The sequence below is a fragment of the Dipodomys spectabilis genome, unplaced genomic scaffold (assembly GCF_019054845.1).
Source record: "Dipodomys spectabilis isolate Male_0828 unplaced genomic scaffold, ASM1905484v1 ptg000069l, whole genome shotgun sequence".
In the NCBI taxonomy this organism is placed as follows: Eukaryota; Metazoa; Chordata; class Mammalia; order Rodentia; family Heteromyidae; genus Dipodomys; species Dipodomys spectabilis.
The window spans coordinates 14,828,033-14,842,814 of NW_024870746.1; the positions used below are offsets into that span (position 1 = coordinate 14,828,033).

The 14,782-nt window shown below is 40.2% G+C and overlaps 1 protein-coding gene across 2 annotated transcripts in view; it reads right to left on the bottom strand.

Moving 5' to 3' along the window:
* Positions 1-4,349: 4,349 nt before the first annotated feature.
* Positions 4,350-14,782, bottom strand: part of Tgfb2 (transforming growth factor beta 2) — an 80,900-nt gene continuing 70,467 nt past the window's right edge. For both annotated transcript variants that reach the window (XM_042681886.1, XM_042681885.1), the window contains 5 exons: positions 12,271-12,403; positions 12,035-12,145; positions 10,462-10,639; positions 8,681-8,834; positions 4,350-4,726 (listed from right to left, as the gene is read on the bottom strand). In XM_042681886.1, coding sequence (XP_042537820.1) covers positions 4,568-4,726; positions 8,681-8,834; positions 10,462-10,639; positions 12,035-12,145; positions 12,271-12,403 — 735 coding nt within the window. In that variant the 3' untranslated portion in view covers positions 4,350-4,567. The remainder of the gene's footprint in view (positions 4,727-8,680; positions 8,835-10,461; positions 10,640-12,034; positions 12,146-12,270; positions 12,404-14,782) is intronic.

Genomic DNA, 14,782 nt, shown 5'->3' on the forward strand with positions numbered 1-14,782 from the left:
ATTCTAGGCAAGTACTCTGCCACTAAGCTACGTTCTCAACCTCTCTGAATTGTTTTTGTTGTTGTTGAAAGATTTAAGCAAAACTGAAAATGAACATTCCCTCTCTTTTCAAGCCATTTTTGGCCCATTATAGAGTCAAAAGGTTAATATAGAGAGTTTCAGAATATTCTCCCGAAGTAGTGATGATTTGATGGTGCTCTGTGATAAGGTTCTGGAGATCTTACACATTAATGTCAAGATGGTGAAGAGCCCCAGACTGCAAATATATCAGCTCATCGCAGCACAATCGCCTAGAAACCAAAGCCAGAAGAGGCAGAGAAGTATTGTTAAGACTACCATTTACTGATGAGCAATTACAGAGCAAACACTACGCCATGTGCTTTTCCTAGGTTCATTCACTTAATGACAGGGGTGCCAAACCAAACAGGCAAAATCCTGCAGAGCAGAAAAAGAACCGGTGAGGGGTACAGCTTGGTGGTATAGAGTATCGTTAACAAGCAAGCCGGAGGCCCTGGTCCGATCTCACCACCGCCACTGACAGCGAACGATGGAAATGGAATGAATGAGGGATTTTCCAAAGTTGGTAGTAGTGATGTTGGTGGTTCTTTTCTTTTCCTTCAATGCCTTCATGTTGTGAGCTGCATTAACAGGCCTGCTATATCTGGTACACACACACACACACACACACACACACACACACACACACACACACACACATACACACACAGACTAAGTTTATTGTGGAACTCTTCCTTTGCCTTTGGGTTGAGTACAAAAGGTCAAAGACAAGACTTAGAAAAAGGAGCTATTTTCTATGAGACTTCAACCCTCCATAGATGCCTTGTTTCTATGTGATGTTTTGATGAAACAGCAGGCTCAAACTAGTTCTTTCATTTCACAAAGCAAAAAAAAAAAAGTCCAGACTGAGTCACAACTACTATTTTTTTTATTAGTTCTAGTTATTAAGAGACTGGAAACTCACTTGAGAAATCTAGTCTTAAAGAGCCAAGGAAATGTGCAGGAACAAAATATTGTGTGAGCATGTGTGGTGTGCATGCGTGTATATGTGTTTGTGCATGTGTATGTATGTGCACACAATAGTACCAGGGTAACGGAGAGACGAGTAGCTGCTCCCAGAGCAACCAGAGCACGTGGCTCGTGTTACATCTGGCTGTCTCAGCAACTATCCGAGTTATGGGGCTTCAGGGGATACTGTCTAGACCAGTGCTTTTGGCCTTGGGGTTGGCAGCACGTAGAACCAGAAAGCCAAATCATGGTACAAATGTCTCTATGATTTTTTTTTCTTTCTGGTAGACAGTCAAGCTGGAAGGAGACCGAATTTCAAACAATTACCAAATCCCAAGAAGATTAATAATAGTAATAATAAGAATAATATAATAAATACTTCTCAAGGCTTTTCTTCAGTTCTTGATAGACATGTTCTGGGAAGCTTAAGCATGTCATTTCAGAAAGGAGCAAAGGGCAGGTTTATGATGCTCTGCTTTTCCAGTCAGGTGTTCTTTTGTTTAAAAGCCTCCAAGATGGTAGTATGTCAGGAAGAATACAGCCACACATAATTGAAATAATTTATTTACCACTAGAGCACCACAAAAAAAAACCCCAAACATACATAGTGTTAAAATACAGCATAATTGGTCATCAAGATACAAAACGGCTATTCTTATGTTCCGTTTTTTAAAACCATGCCAACCACAAAATTGTACTGCTACAGAACATAGACAAACTGCTATCCCACCCAATCCTAACGCTTCCTCTTCCCCTCCCTCTCCCTCTCCTCCTGCAGCAATATTCAAATTTTACTTCTGGGAAGTAAAGGTCTTACAGAACCCTCAAAAACAAAAAAGACTCAAGAGATCTTAAAATAGAGCATTTAAAATATTATCAGTGCATTCATAAAGAAAGACAAAATAATACAAAACAAAAATGTCATTTTATCCAAGAGGAAAATACCTGCAGAAATCAAAGTGATCTACACAGAAATATTTTTTTAAACATTGAAAGAGAATAAAAAAAAATCAACACGCTCAAATCTGGGTTTGGGTTACATCCAGCAAAAGGTTATTCATGATTTTGGCATCTTATCTCTGGCTTTTCTAGTCTACTAACTAGCCAGTCAAATTCTCCATTTTCACTAAGAGCCAGGAAATTTAAAAACCAACAAAAAAGTATTCCATATCAAATAGTTTCTCTTTGCATGCCTTACTATGCTGTCCTTTAGGTGAAACGGCAAATATTCTATTGTCTTATCTATTCTTTTGTATTTTAATAAGTGACAAGCATATCCTACCAAACCTGGAGATGCAGAACTTCCTCTACAGTGATCTTGTCAGATTATTCTTAAAGCAGAGTAAAGGCTAGCCACAGCGCTAAAGAACCCACACTCCAATGACTCAAAGAATACTTTGCTCCTGGGAGAATCTAGCTTGTGTCCTTTCAACCTTCAAAGAATGTCTATGCAAATTTTAATTCCAAGAAAATAAATGAAGTAACTTTTATGCTGACCTAGAATTTTTCCCCTTTGGGGGGAAAATCATCTAAAATGGGTTCCTTTCAATCCTCCCCAACACTGAAAATTTTTAAAACGATGTTGCAGAGTCTGGTACCAGTGGCACATGCCTGGAATTCTATTTACTCAAGATGTTGAGATCTGAGGATCATGCTTTGAAACCAGCCTGGGCAGGAAAGTCCTTGAGACTCTTATCTACAATTAATTACCATAAAGCTGGAAGTGGAGCTGTGGCTCAAGTGGTAGGGCATTAGGCTTGAATGAAAAAGGTAAGAGACAGTGCCTAGGCCCTGACTTCAAACCTCAGTACCAGCATACACACACACACACACACACACACACACACACACACATGCGCACGCGCACACACATACATACACACACACTCACAAAGTTTCCTTTGTGCTGTCTGTTTTTAAACAAAACTCAGATTCTGTGAAATATTAATTAAATCAAGTTAGACGAGCCTATCATAGCCTGAGTTCAAATGCTAAGCCTTTCCTACACTACAGGTTGCATACTTGTCTGTCTCCACAGTGTCCCCCCGTTTCCCATACAGGATATTTTAAATCTGACTTGATTAGGAGCAATGCTTAGAAGATGAAGGAAGACTTCTCAACTCAAATCAATCTGTTTTTAGGAAGTTAAGAAAGAAGGAAGAGTGGACCCACATAACTTGTCATAAGAATGGCAAGAACGGATACTAGACAACGCACAAGAGAAGGTACTGTGAAAAATGTATTTGTAGTGCAATTCAAAAAGCTCAGGATTTTACTCAATAGGACTGGCTAGCAAAAAGAAACATTTTACAATTGTGAATAATTATTTTAAGAGCCCAAATTTTAAGTCCAATCTAAATCATACTTGACACTATTACAGAGTACAAAAAATTAAGGTAAGAATTTACACATTACATGCAGTTAATATTTTGATTTAATAGTTTCCAACAGAGATCTGTAGATGTGTTTTCAGTTATACTACCTTTTATGCCCATCTATTTGAATAATATAGTTGAGGCTATATACATATATATATATATATATATATATATTCCCAAAGGAAAATCCTGTAGCATAGCTCTACTTTTAAGGTCCAAAGTTTGACCAATGCATGTCAAAATATCTCCATATTTCATTGGTTTGCTAAACTGCAAAAGAACCATTTACAATTAAAAGGAAGAAAAAATCTAACAGACTTATTCTGACAGAAAGTTTTCTTTATTAACATAGGCATTGTAGTGTTTGAACCTTACACAAAGTTTCCTTTGCCAGTTGGTACAAAGCAGGTGTTCCAAGTATCTTCATCTTACTGCAGACCAGCTCTGGTCATGTAATAAGTCACTTGGATATTCCTGCCATTAATGTGACCTCTTTTTTTTTCTTTTCTTTTCTTCTTTCTTTTTTTTTTCTTTTCCTTTTTGTTTTTTTCTGGCTCATGTGAGTTCAAATTCCTTCAGCCAGCCATACATTTCTGGTCTCCACTTTATACACCTGTTTTATTTTCCAAGGGCAATGAAACGTTCATTATATAGTAACACACAATAAATAACTCACGCTTAACTCTAAGGCTGGGAAGGGTGGCTGCTCATTTCTCAGCAATATAGAAAAATCAAGTGAGGTGTGGGATAGCAAAGGCATGGACAAGAACTCCACTGAACAGGTTTTCCTGGTTTTTGCTTTGTTTTTTGATTTTTTGTTTGTTTTCTTTCACATAATTAACACTTACAAATTCTTCCAGTGTTTATTTTTTCTTTAAAAAAAAAGATTTTGCTTCTTGTGTCTCTCACTTAAAAAGGAGGTGAAATGTAGAATAAAGCCTTCCATTTTGTTTTTGTTTTTTTTCAATGCCAGTTTTAACAAACAGAACACAAACTGGTACCGTTTTTTCTAAACATTTTTAACACTGATAAACCAAGGCTTTCTCGTGTTTTCTTGTGGTGAACATCATTGACATCATCATTATCATCATTTATCATCATCATCATCATCGTTGTCGTCGTCGTTGTCACTGTGATTTTTGTCTGGTCACTTGGCGGGAACCTTAGCTACATTTGCAAGACTTGACAATCATGTTAGAAAGCTGTTCGATCTTGGGGGTTTTGCCGATGTAGTAGAGGATTGTTAGTGGCTCCAAATCTTGGGATACACAGCAGGGAGAAGCAGAAGCTTCTGGATTGATGGTGTTATACAGGCTGAGGACCTGAATGGACACCACAGAACAGACATGATATAGCGACAGACCAAATACAAACAAAAAAACAATACTTTTAAAGAACCATTTCAGATTGCTTTGTAAATCAGTCACAGCACTGAACAGGCAATTTTAATTATTTGGCATTAAATTTTTTTGACTTAACTTTCTGGTCAGAATGGTATGTGTCTTATACAATCACCAATTTGAGTCTTTCCCTATAGCATGCTTGTTTGCTTTCCTTCCTTCCTTCCTTCCTTCCTTCCTTCCTTCCTTCCTTCCTTCCTTCCTTCTTTCCTTCTTTCCTTTCTCTCTCTCTCTCTCTCTCTCTCTCTCTCTCTCTCTCTCTCTCTCTCTCTCTCTCTCTTCCCCCTTCTCTCTGGTATATATTAAACAAATGATTCTGTAAGAATCAACTTGGATAAACTTGCTGATTCAGTGATTTTTCTTCTTTTTATTTTCCTCGGTAAGTCTACTCTGATTATTGCTCTACTATACACGCTTACCAAGCCTCTTAGTATTTTATATTGTTTCTACTCAAATGTGTAGCTGAAGTTGTTTAGTGAGGACTCATTTTAAATGGTCATCTATATGAAGAGCTCCCTTGTTACCTGGGATTCTATAGTCTTTGTACTCTGTAGTCATGGTAAGTCTTCCAACAAAAACAACTCAACAAATATGGGAGACCCAGAAAAAAAATGTGCATGGAAAAGTAGAAAAATAGGATGCTGTATTCAAGTTCCATTAGAACTTTACCCTTGGGTACAGGAAAAGACACCTCTGTGCAAAAATCAAATCTTCCTGTGTTAAGTATCTTCAGTGGCAGTATAATGTCACCTAAATTTAAATTAGAAAGATAAAAAGAAAGGAAAAAGGAAGGAAGAAAAGAAGGAAGGAAGGAATAAAAGAAGGAAGGAAGAGAGGAAGGAAGGAAAAAAGGAAGGGAGGGAGGAAAGAAAGAGCTCGTATCATGTAATCCAAACTGAGAAAGGTAGGATTGCCATTCAAAACTAGTTTGGGCAAAACTTTGCAAGAACCTATCTCAATCATGAAAAAAGGCACAGTGATACATTTCTGTCATTGCAGCTATGTGGGAAGGTCTCCTCAATCAGAGGATTCAGGTCCAGTCCAGTGGAAATAAAACAAGACTGTACTCAAAGGGGCTGGAGGCATAACTCAAGTGTTAGAGTGTTGGCTTACCAAAAACAAGGGTCTAAGTAAGTTCAACCCCCAGGATTCCTCTGACCCTTCCCCAAATATCATTGATCATTTTTCATCCATTGCTTCATAATTATATGGTACAAAGAATGACATACAAAGCAGTGCACATTCTGAATTGTTTACTTTGCATTTTCTTAAAGCCATAATAATAATTAACCTTCCATGTGGTAAATGGTAGTGGTTAGACTGAAGTTAATATTCTATCATTAATCTTGAACCTTTATCTCCATCTGTCCAAGAGGGATTTGTGACTTTGACTAATAGAGGTATAGAGCCAGGCGCTGGTGGCTCATGCCTGTAATCCTCAGCAGGCTGAGATCTGAGGAATTCAGTTCTAAGCCAACCTGAGCAAGAAAGTCCATGAGACTCTTATCTCCAATTAACCAACAGAAAACCAGAAGTAGAGTTGTGGCTCAAAGTGGTAGAACGCTAGTGTTGAGCGAAAAGAGTTCAGGGAAAATGCCCAGGCCCTGAGTTCAAGCCCTACAACCAAAAACAGAAGTATGGACGTTCTCCACTGACATTTCCAAGGATGCCATTAATGTGTTAGTCAAACAACAAGTGACCTTTTCCTCGAGATTCACTGCAATTTTTCAGCCTAAGACAGAAGATCTGTTCAGCGCAGCAACACTGACTACTTTATAAAGCTCCCCTGGCTTCTTGGGTAACTGTCCAAACCACATATTTGTGACCATCATAGTTATTCTTCCTCTCCCCTTGAAAAACAAGCATGGTCTCGGCTTCCACACACTCCCTCTGTGTTTCACAGAGGAGAATTAGGTTTCTTCTTGGCAACTGGGCCCTGCCCACATTACAGCTACTGCTGCCGCAGCCCAGATGAAGCAGCCTGGCCAGAGCGTGCAGACAAAAGGACAGGCCTCCGCAAGTGCTCCTCACGTGGCCAAACACATGGTAGTCCAGAGTGCCAAAGCCTACGGGGGACCTGGGAGAAGGGCTGGAAGAAGGGGAGCCATATTCGTCAATTTCAACTCCAGCCTCCGCAGGCATTTCTAAATAAATATACTTCATATTCTACTAACACATGATTTTTCATAAGAACCAGAGAGTGATTTTTATAACTCAGATTGTCTAAAATAATTGATAACCCCCAAACTCTTGAATCCAGCTGAATGCATTATGTGATCTTTTTGGCCAAGATTCATTTTCCTACCCTGCAGTGAAGGCAATTTTTTTTAATGCCTCTTTAATAGGGAGATTTACAGAGGCATAAAGAACAAAATAGAAACCTCACATGCAGCCACATTTTAGGAATTAAACTCAGTACGATCGGGTAAATCAGGGCCTGGCTATAAAACAAGGCATCTGAGCCCTGGCTTGTCACTAATTTTCTTCTTTGATCTTGGGTAAGTCATCCACATCATCTAGACACAAAACTTTTACTCTTTTTCTTTTTTTTAATGAAAGGTTTGAACAAGAAAATGTGTGAAGGCCTTCCCATGGGTAAGATCCTAAATCATGAGCCACCAAGAGAAAGCATATGGACAAGTATCATTATTACTTTGCCAATCTGGGCTGGGAACCCATAACACTCAACCTGGAACTTGCCTTCTGAATTCAGCCTTCTATCCTGAGCCTCACTGATTAAACACTCCAATTCTTGTGTACATTGAATTATATTAAACATGACAAAAACACTAATATTCCAAGGCAAATTTCTTGTATGGCCTTATTATTTCAAGGATGGTTGTTAGTATAGATATTCCTTGGGGACAGGGGAGAAGAGTGTGGCCGGAGAGATTCGGAAAGATTAAACGATTTCTTAATTGTGATACACTAGGAAATCTGTATCACAAAGAATCAGCTGCAGTCTCCAATATTCTTTTTTTTGGTCAGTCATGGGGCTTGAACTCTGGGCCTGGGTGCTGTCCCTCAGCTCTTCAGCTCAAGGCTAGTGCTCTACCACTTGAGCCACAGTACCCTTCTGGTTTTCTGGTGGTTTACTGGAGATGAGTCTTTGTACGTTCCTGCCTGGGCTGACTTTGAACCCCAATCCTCAGATCTCAGCCTCCTGAGTAGCTAGGATTACAAGCGTGAGCCACCAGCACTTGGCTTCCCAATATTCTTTCTAGTATGACAGTCCCCAAGCTTTTTTCATACAGACCTGAGTCTCTTCACATCTTCACTATACACACAAACATGATGGGCGTCTTGATTCAGAAAGGGATATTTTTAAAATTTCTTACCTATCTTCTTACCTATATTCTTGATAGCTTTTAGCTATCAAGAATATAAAACAAGCCAGGCTCCAGTGGCTCATGCCTGTTATCCTAGCTACTCAGGAGACTGAGATCTGAGGATGGCAGTTTGAAGCCAGTTGGGGCAAAAAATAAAAGTCCATGAGGCTCTTATTTTTCAATAAACTACCCAGAAAAAGCCAGATGTGGTGCTGTGGCTCAAGTGATAAAGCACTAGCCTTGAGCCAAAAAAAAACTCAGGAATAGTGCCCAGGCCCAGAGTAAAGCCCCAGGACTGGCAAAAAAAAAAAAAAAAGAATGTAAAAGGAAGAAAACTTAAAAAATCTTCCAACCTGCTTCTGACCTACAGCTTTAACTGACCACAGTGTTACATTCCTCTTATTCTTCATCAATAGAAAGTATGTCCAGCACCCATTCAGGTGACAAGGTAGGAAGGCACCATTTCAATTGCAATTCAGTTAGAAATACAGGCAAGCAGGTATACCTGAAAACAAGAATGGAAGAGGTAAGTTAATCAAACACTTACCCTGCTGTGCTGAGTGTCTGAGCTCCATAAGTATGGGCATGCACCAGCACAGAAGTTGGCATTGTACCCTTTGGGTTCGTGTATCCATTTCCACCCAAGATCCCTCTTGAAATCAATATAAAGTGGACGCAGGCAACAATTATCCTGCACATTTCTGTTAAAAGAAAAATCAATACAGACTTTTAAAGATGATTTCCTATCCACCTCACCCCAAAGTAAAAAAAAAAAAATACAAACTAACAGAAGGATTATTCACATATGCAAGTTACATCTAATGAGCAAATATCACGGGCCACATGTTGATGGTTTTATTGTAATCAAGGGACCTTCATGGTAGAATGTTGTGGAGATTCACAAGACTATGTTCCCTTATGAGTTCTATACCCTGCTTGCATTGTCTGTGAGTAAGAAAGTCAACCTCGCCCTCAAATAATTAGAAAGAAGAAGGTGATGGAAAGGGACTAAATCCTTTCAAAACAACCTTGTCTCCCTTGCTACTTTACATTTAAGAAATTCAACAGCTATTTTCAACCTATGATATTTTCCTTTGAGAATATATCCTGTATTTTACCATCTGCTAATTGGTCTAGGAATCACAAAAATCAAAGATTTTAAAAAAATGGGGGCTGGGAAGGTGGCTCAGTGGTAGAGCGCTTGCCTTGTATGCATGAGGCCCTGGGTTCGATTCCCCAGCACCACATAAGCAAAAAGAAAAAAGCTGGAAGTGGTGCTGTGGCTCAAGTGGTAGAGCGCTAGCCTTGAGCTGAAGAGCTGAGGGACAGTGCCCAGGCCCAAAGTTCAGGCCCCACGACCGGACCCCCCCAAAAAAAATGGAGTCTTGCAGCATCACCAGTGGCTCTGACAACCAAACAATGCCATTCTCTTAGCTGGATACCAGTGGCTCACACATGATATCCTGGCTACTCAGGAGGCTGAGATCTGAGGATCACAGTTCAAAGGTAGACCAGGAAGGAAAGTTCATGAGACTTTTAACTCTCATAAACCATCAAAAAGCCAGAAGTAAAACTATGGTTCAAGTGGTAGAGTGCCAGCCTTGAGTGAAAGAGCTAAGGGACAGTGCAGACCCTAAGTTCAAGCCCTAATACTAGTGCGCATTCACATACACACACAATATCATTTTCCTTATGGCCTGTAGTAGCCTGAGCACAGAAGACCCTGCACTGCCCAGGACTCTCAAAGTAAAGATCCTTCCTCTCACCAAGCTTAATAAGAAAGAATTTTCTCCCTCCATGAATTCATGTGGGAAGAAGAAATAAGTTCTTCCTCTATTTCCTCATTTCTGTCTAATCCTGTAGCCTATGGCATGGCCGACAGGATTCTGCTGCTGTCTCATTGCTGCTATTGTGAAGATCAGACCACAGACCCTCTAAAGAGTGGGTAAAAGTATCAGACAATGCTGGGCTTTCCTGTCTTACCATATCAGTGCCACAGATCTCAATAAATACTGACTTGGTAGACAGAAAGATGCAGAGAGCTCATGTTCTATTTCAATACCAAAGTACTTTTGAGGAATTACCTTTGGGAGGTCTAGTTTGCTCCCATCATGCTTGATTTAATACTAGAAAGCTGAGGAATATAACAGTAGAACAACTGTTTTTAACCTCTGTCTGGAGGGTGATATTACATGACATAGGAGCTTTGCCATCCTATACCAGGCCTTGAGCAATGAGTACCATCCAGGACAATGGCTAGAAGAAGAATACAAAGGCAGAACAAGGGCAAACCGATGGAATCATTTGGTTGTATTTTCATTTCTTTACCTAAAGCAATAGGCCGCATCCAAAGCACGCTTCTTCCGCCGGCTGGATTGTTGTGACTCCAGTCTGTAGGAGGGTAACAACATTAGCAGAAGATGTGGGGTCTTCCCACTGTTTTTTTTCCTAGTGGACTTTATAGTTTTCTGATCACCACTGGTATATGTGGAGGCACCATCAATACCTTGAAAAAATGCATTTGGGTAATCAACATTTAGCTTTACCTTCATCATACATCATCAGCTACATATTTTCGTTTCCTCTATTGTCTATTGTCACAAATAGCAGTGATGACAACATAACGGTGGCTGGCTAGAGTCATTTCCCCCATGGCAACAGACATGGTATAATAGGTATAACAGACATGGTATAATAGGACTCCTGCAGGTAGTAACGAACACCTTTAAATAGGGCTTTTGTTGGCAGGCAGTTCAGGGTCCAAGGCAGAGTCAAAGGTCTTCTATACGATCTGTGGAAGAAGACTTTGACCCCTGGTCCAAGGGCAATGTAGGCAGTTTCTTTTCATCAGTCCTCAGTGTAGGCTGTGTCTAAACTCTGGACACCAAAACACAGCCATAGACCATGCCTTGTGACCTGCTGGTTCATGCTGGTCCTAAGACTGCTAAACACAGAAGACTTTCCTAAGAAACACACACCGAGACTCAAGTCAAACAGAAGTCACCCTTACCTCATGCTATTTTGGGAGAGCTAGGAAGAAAGGGCTTTTTCATTTATATTATGGCAAGCCCAACATTTTCCCTGATTCCATCTGAGATTGAGAAACTAGAGCTCCCCAAAGCATGCTCAAGAGACTGCCAGTTTAAGCATTTAATCTCCCACTCAGGAGAATTGTGGCTTGGTTGGAGACTGAAATAAATCTCTCAGCCACTGGGAGTATTTTTCCATGACCAAGAGCTATGGTAACCCTCCTAAAAGTACACTGAGGTCATGAGTGATAGAACTGGGAGAAGAGAAACCCATGGCTTCACCTGACAGCATAGGTTGGTGCTACACCAGGCATGTGGGAAAGAAGGGACTTCCTGCTCACCTCTCCTCTCCCAGCCACCACTGGACACAGCAAGTGACTGGAACCCTTTGTCTTGTCTCATTTTCCCTGCATTTTGGCTAATTCCCTTGAAGGAGAGCATGGGGAAAACTGAAGCCTTGCTGGACATTGTTTAAAAGCTATTATGAAAATCCAGTAGGAAAGCCACTTAAACTATTGAGTGTAGGCTACGAAAAGGCGGGGTAATCTGATCTATGAAAGGTGAGCTACAGAACCTAAGGAATGAGAAGACTCCTTCTTTTTTTTCTTCAATGAAATCTATTTTTCAGGTGAATGAGCCAGTTAGTATTGACCCAGTTATCATCCAGCATTGAGAAAGGAAAACTGGAAGCTCAATTTTCTCTAATCTTTTCTATGGTCTTCCTCCAAGCATATCATGACCCAATGAATGACAGCCCATTCCTCACCAACCAATCCTACTGGGACATGTGAATTAACTTTATCCAACAAGACATTCTCATCATTCATCTCCCTCCCCCACCACACTTTGGCAGATGACCAAGTTTCAATTACCTGCGAATCTTGCTTCTAGCTCTTCACTTTTATTTGGGATGATGTAATTATTAGAAGGTACAAACGTACAGCATGGACAGTGTAAACTTATTTTAAATCCCAGGTTCCTGTCTGAAAAACAGTAAGTCAGAGAGACCATTTGTATGTGTGTTCACACCCTGAAATCTGTCATTGATATACAAAACTTTGGGCTGCTGATCCCATGACCAGGAGAGGAAGAGAAGATGGTTTGCAACCTTTATGGTGAAGCCATTCATGGACAGCATCCGTTACGTCGAAGGAGAGCCATTCTCCCTCTCCTCTCGTCTTTACCACTTTGCTGTCAATGTAGCGCTGGGTTGGTGATGTTAAGTCCTTGGATTTGAGAATCTAGAGCAGAAAAGAGGAAGGACACAAAGCTCACTTGGCAAACTGACACCATAACTAAACCCAAACCCTTACCATTATTCCAGTTCATTATCTAAAATTAGTCACCTAGTGTATCTACATATTATTATTCACGACTATATACATTCTAACATAACCCTAGGTCATTGGACATGAAACAATGAGCCACTAAATCAGCTGAGTGTTATGAGAAAGATGACAGGAACTATAAAGAAAGAGACAGTAATTATTTGACTTTGCCTTGTAGGATTATAGCCATAAATTCCAGGCTATTAAGTTAATGGTCTTGTCCTGATTCCCTATTTCTTTAATTTGGGGGACTGGGTACAGGGACGGGCAAGAGGGAAGGGCCCATGCTCACCCGCTGAAGTGTTTGAATTGTAAATCTCCCTCTAATAAAGAGAGTAAAAGGTCCTGATCTTGTTTCCCAAATCTACAAGCATTAAAATATGTGACCTACCTCCGCTTTGGGGGTAAGCCTCTAAGTGGGAGTTTTACTCTCAAAATGACTTGCTGTGATTTATATAGATATTCCACATCCTGTAGTCTAAGCGTGACTTTGGGCAGAAGTCTGGCACAGTGGGCGGATGAGAGACAGAAAGCAAATCAGCCTGAGCACTGACATTGGGACTTCGGAAAGATACCTCTAGTTCAGGCAAATAAAGAACAACTGCAGTATGTTCTTGGGGAGGGAATATTAGAAGTCGATTTTAATAATTCTATCTTGGAACAATAGTGTTTTCTAAGAGATCACGACCCTAAGACTCCTGGAGCTACAGTAAATCCATTCCCAAACCCAGGAGCTCAAGCCCTGGCATTTCACATGCCAAGGCCAGGGGCTCAAGCTCTGGCATTTCACATGCCCTCCCCAACCCTTTGATGATTCTCTGGCTTTGAGACTTGAACTCACGCCTCACATTCTCCCCAGCTTGCTAGCTCACAGCTGGTATTCTGCCACTTGAACCTTGCTTCCAGTCCTTTTGATTTTGGTGCTAGTACTAGGGCTTGAACTCAATGTACCACACTCTTGCTTTGCTAGTGCTCCTCACTTGAGCCACACCTCCATTTCTGCTTCTTGCTGGTTGATTGGAGATATAAGAGTCTTGTGGATTTTTCTGCCCAGCTAGCTTCAAACCTGGGTCTTCAGATCTCAGCCTCTGTGAGCCACTGGCACCCAGCCAAACATTTTCTTTTAAGTATAGGAAAAAATGTTCATAGAATTGGACTATTGGTGTCCTTGTTAATTTCAGACAAACCCCTCTACAATGCTGTCTCTAGCCTGAATGAACTCCACCAAGTGACAAGAAGCTAGGGCAAATCATGTCCTGTAGAAGGCAAGAGTTTCCTCTGTGAGTTAAAGCAAAGTTGCATGACTCAAGGGCTGTGCACAATGGGCTCTGGGCTTGATGCACCTTATTTCACTTCATTTAATCCTTATAACATTCCTGTAAGGCAGATTAAGGAAATGGAAATGCAGGGAGGATGTGAAGCCACCCCAAGTCATTTTCCCACTTGAGTGCTGGATTTTTGAAGACCAAAAACATTATGAGAGTCAGAGCTGGATCATGATTCACCCTGACCCCTTGCCAGATGTCATGAAAGCACTCAGCAACAGAGCAGAGATCTTCAACTAGATTACAGCCAGCATTGGTACAAGATGAAAATGAACACAGTGGAATGCATGCAGTTAACACTGACATAGACCTGCAACTTTAAAGACTCAGCTTAAAACCAAACCAAACAAACAAAAAAAGACTCAGCTTAATGTCAGTCAATCCTCTGAGAATCAAAGCTTGCCCTGAAAAGAATCCCTAATTGGACAAATAAGTCACCATTTACTCGATTCAAAATAAATGGACATAATTAACATAGTAGGGGATAAAAATGGAACAATGGTAGAGAAAAAATTTCTGGACATTTCCATCTGCCTTACTGGCTACAAGTTAATAAAATACCCACAACTCATGTTTCTCATCTTTAAATTTTTCTACCTGACCCCTAATCACAATGCTTTATTACATAAAGCTGTGTATATTGGATATGCTCCTAATTCATATCATATTTGTCTTATCCTTCTTTAGAAACTAACATACTAACTAGAATTTTAAAACATTTTCTATAGTGAATTACATATGATTTTATAAATTCTATATTCAAATTAAATATACATACTATATCATACTATATACTATGGCATATATCAAATACACATAGTATTCAGCCTCACTGAAGACAGATTTTTAAAAAGAACTCATGACTAGACCTGATGCCAATAGCTCACTTCCGTAATCTGAACTACTCATGAGGCTGCAATCTGAAAATTGTGGTTTGACACCAACCCATCAGGATGGTTCCTGAGAT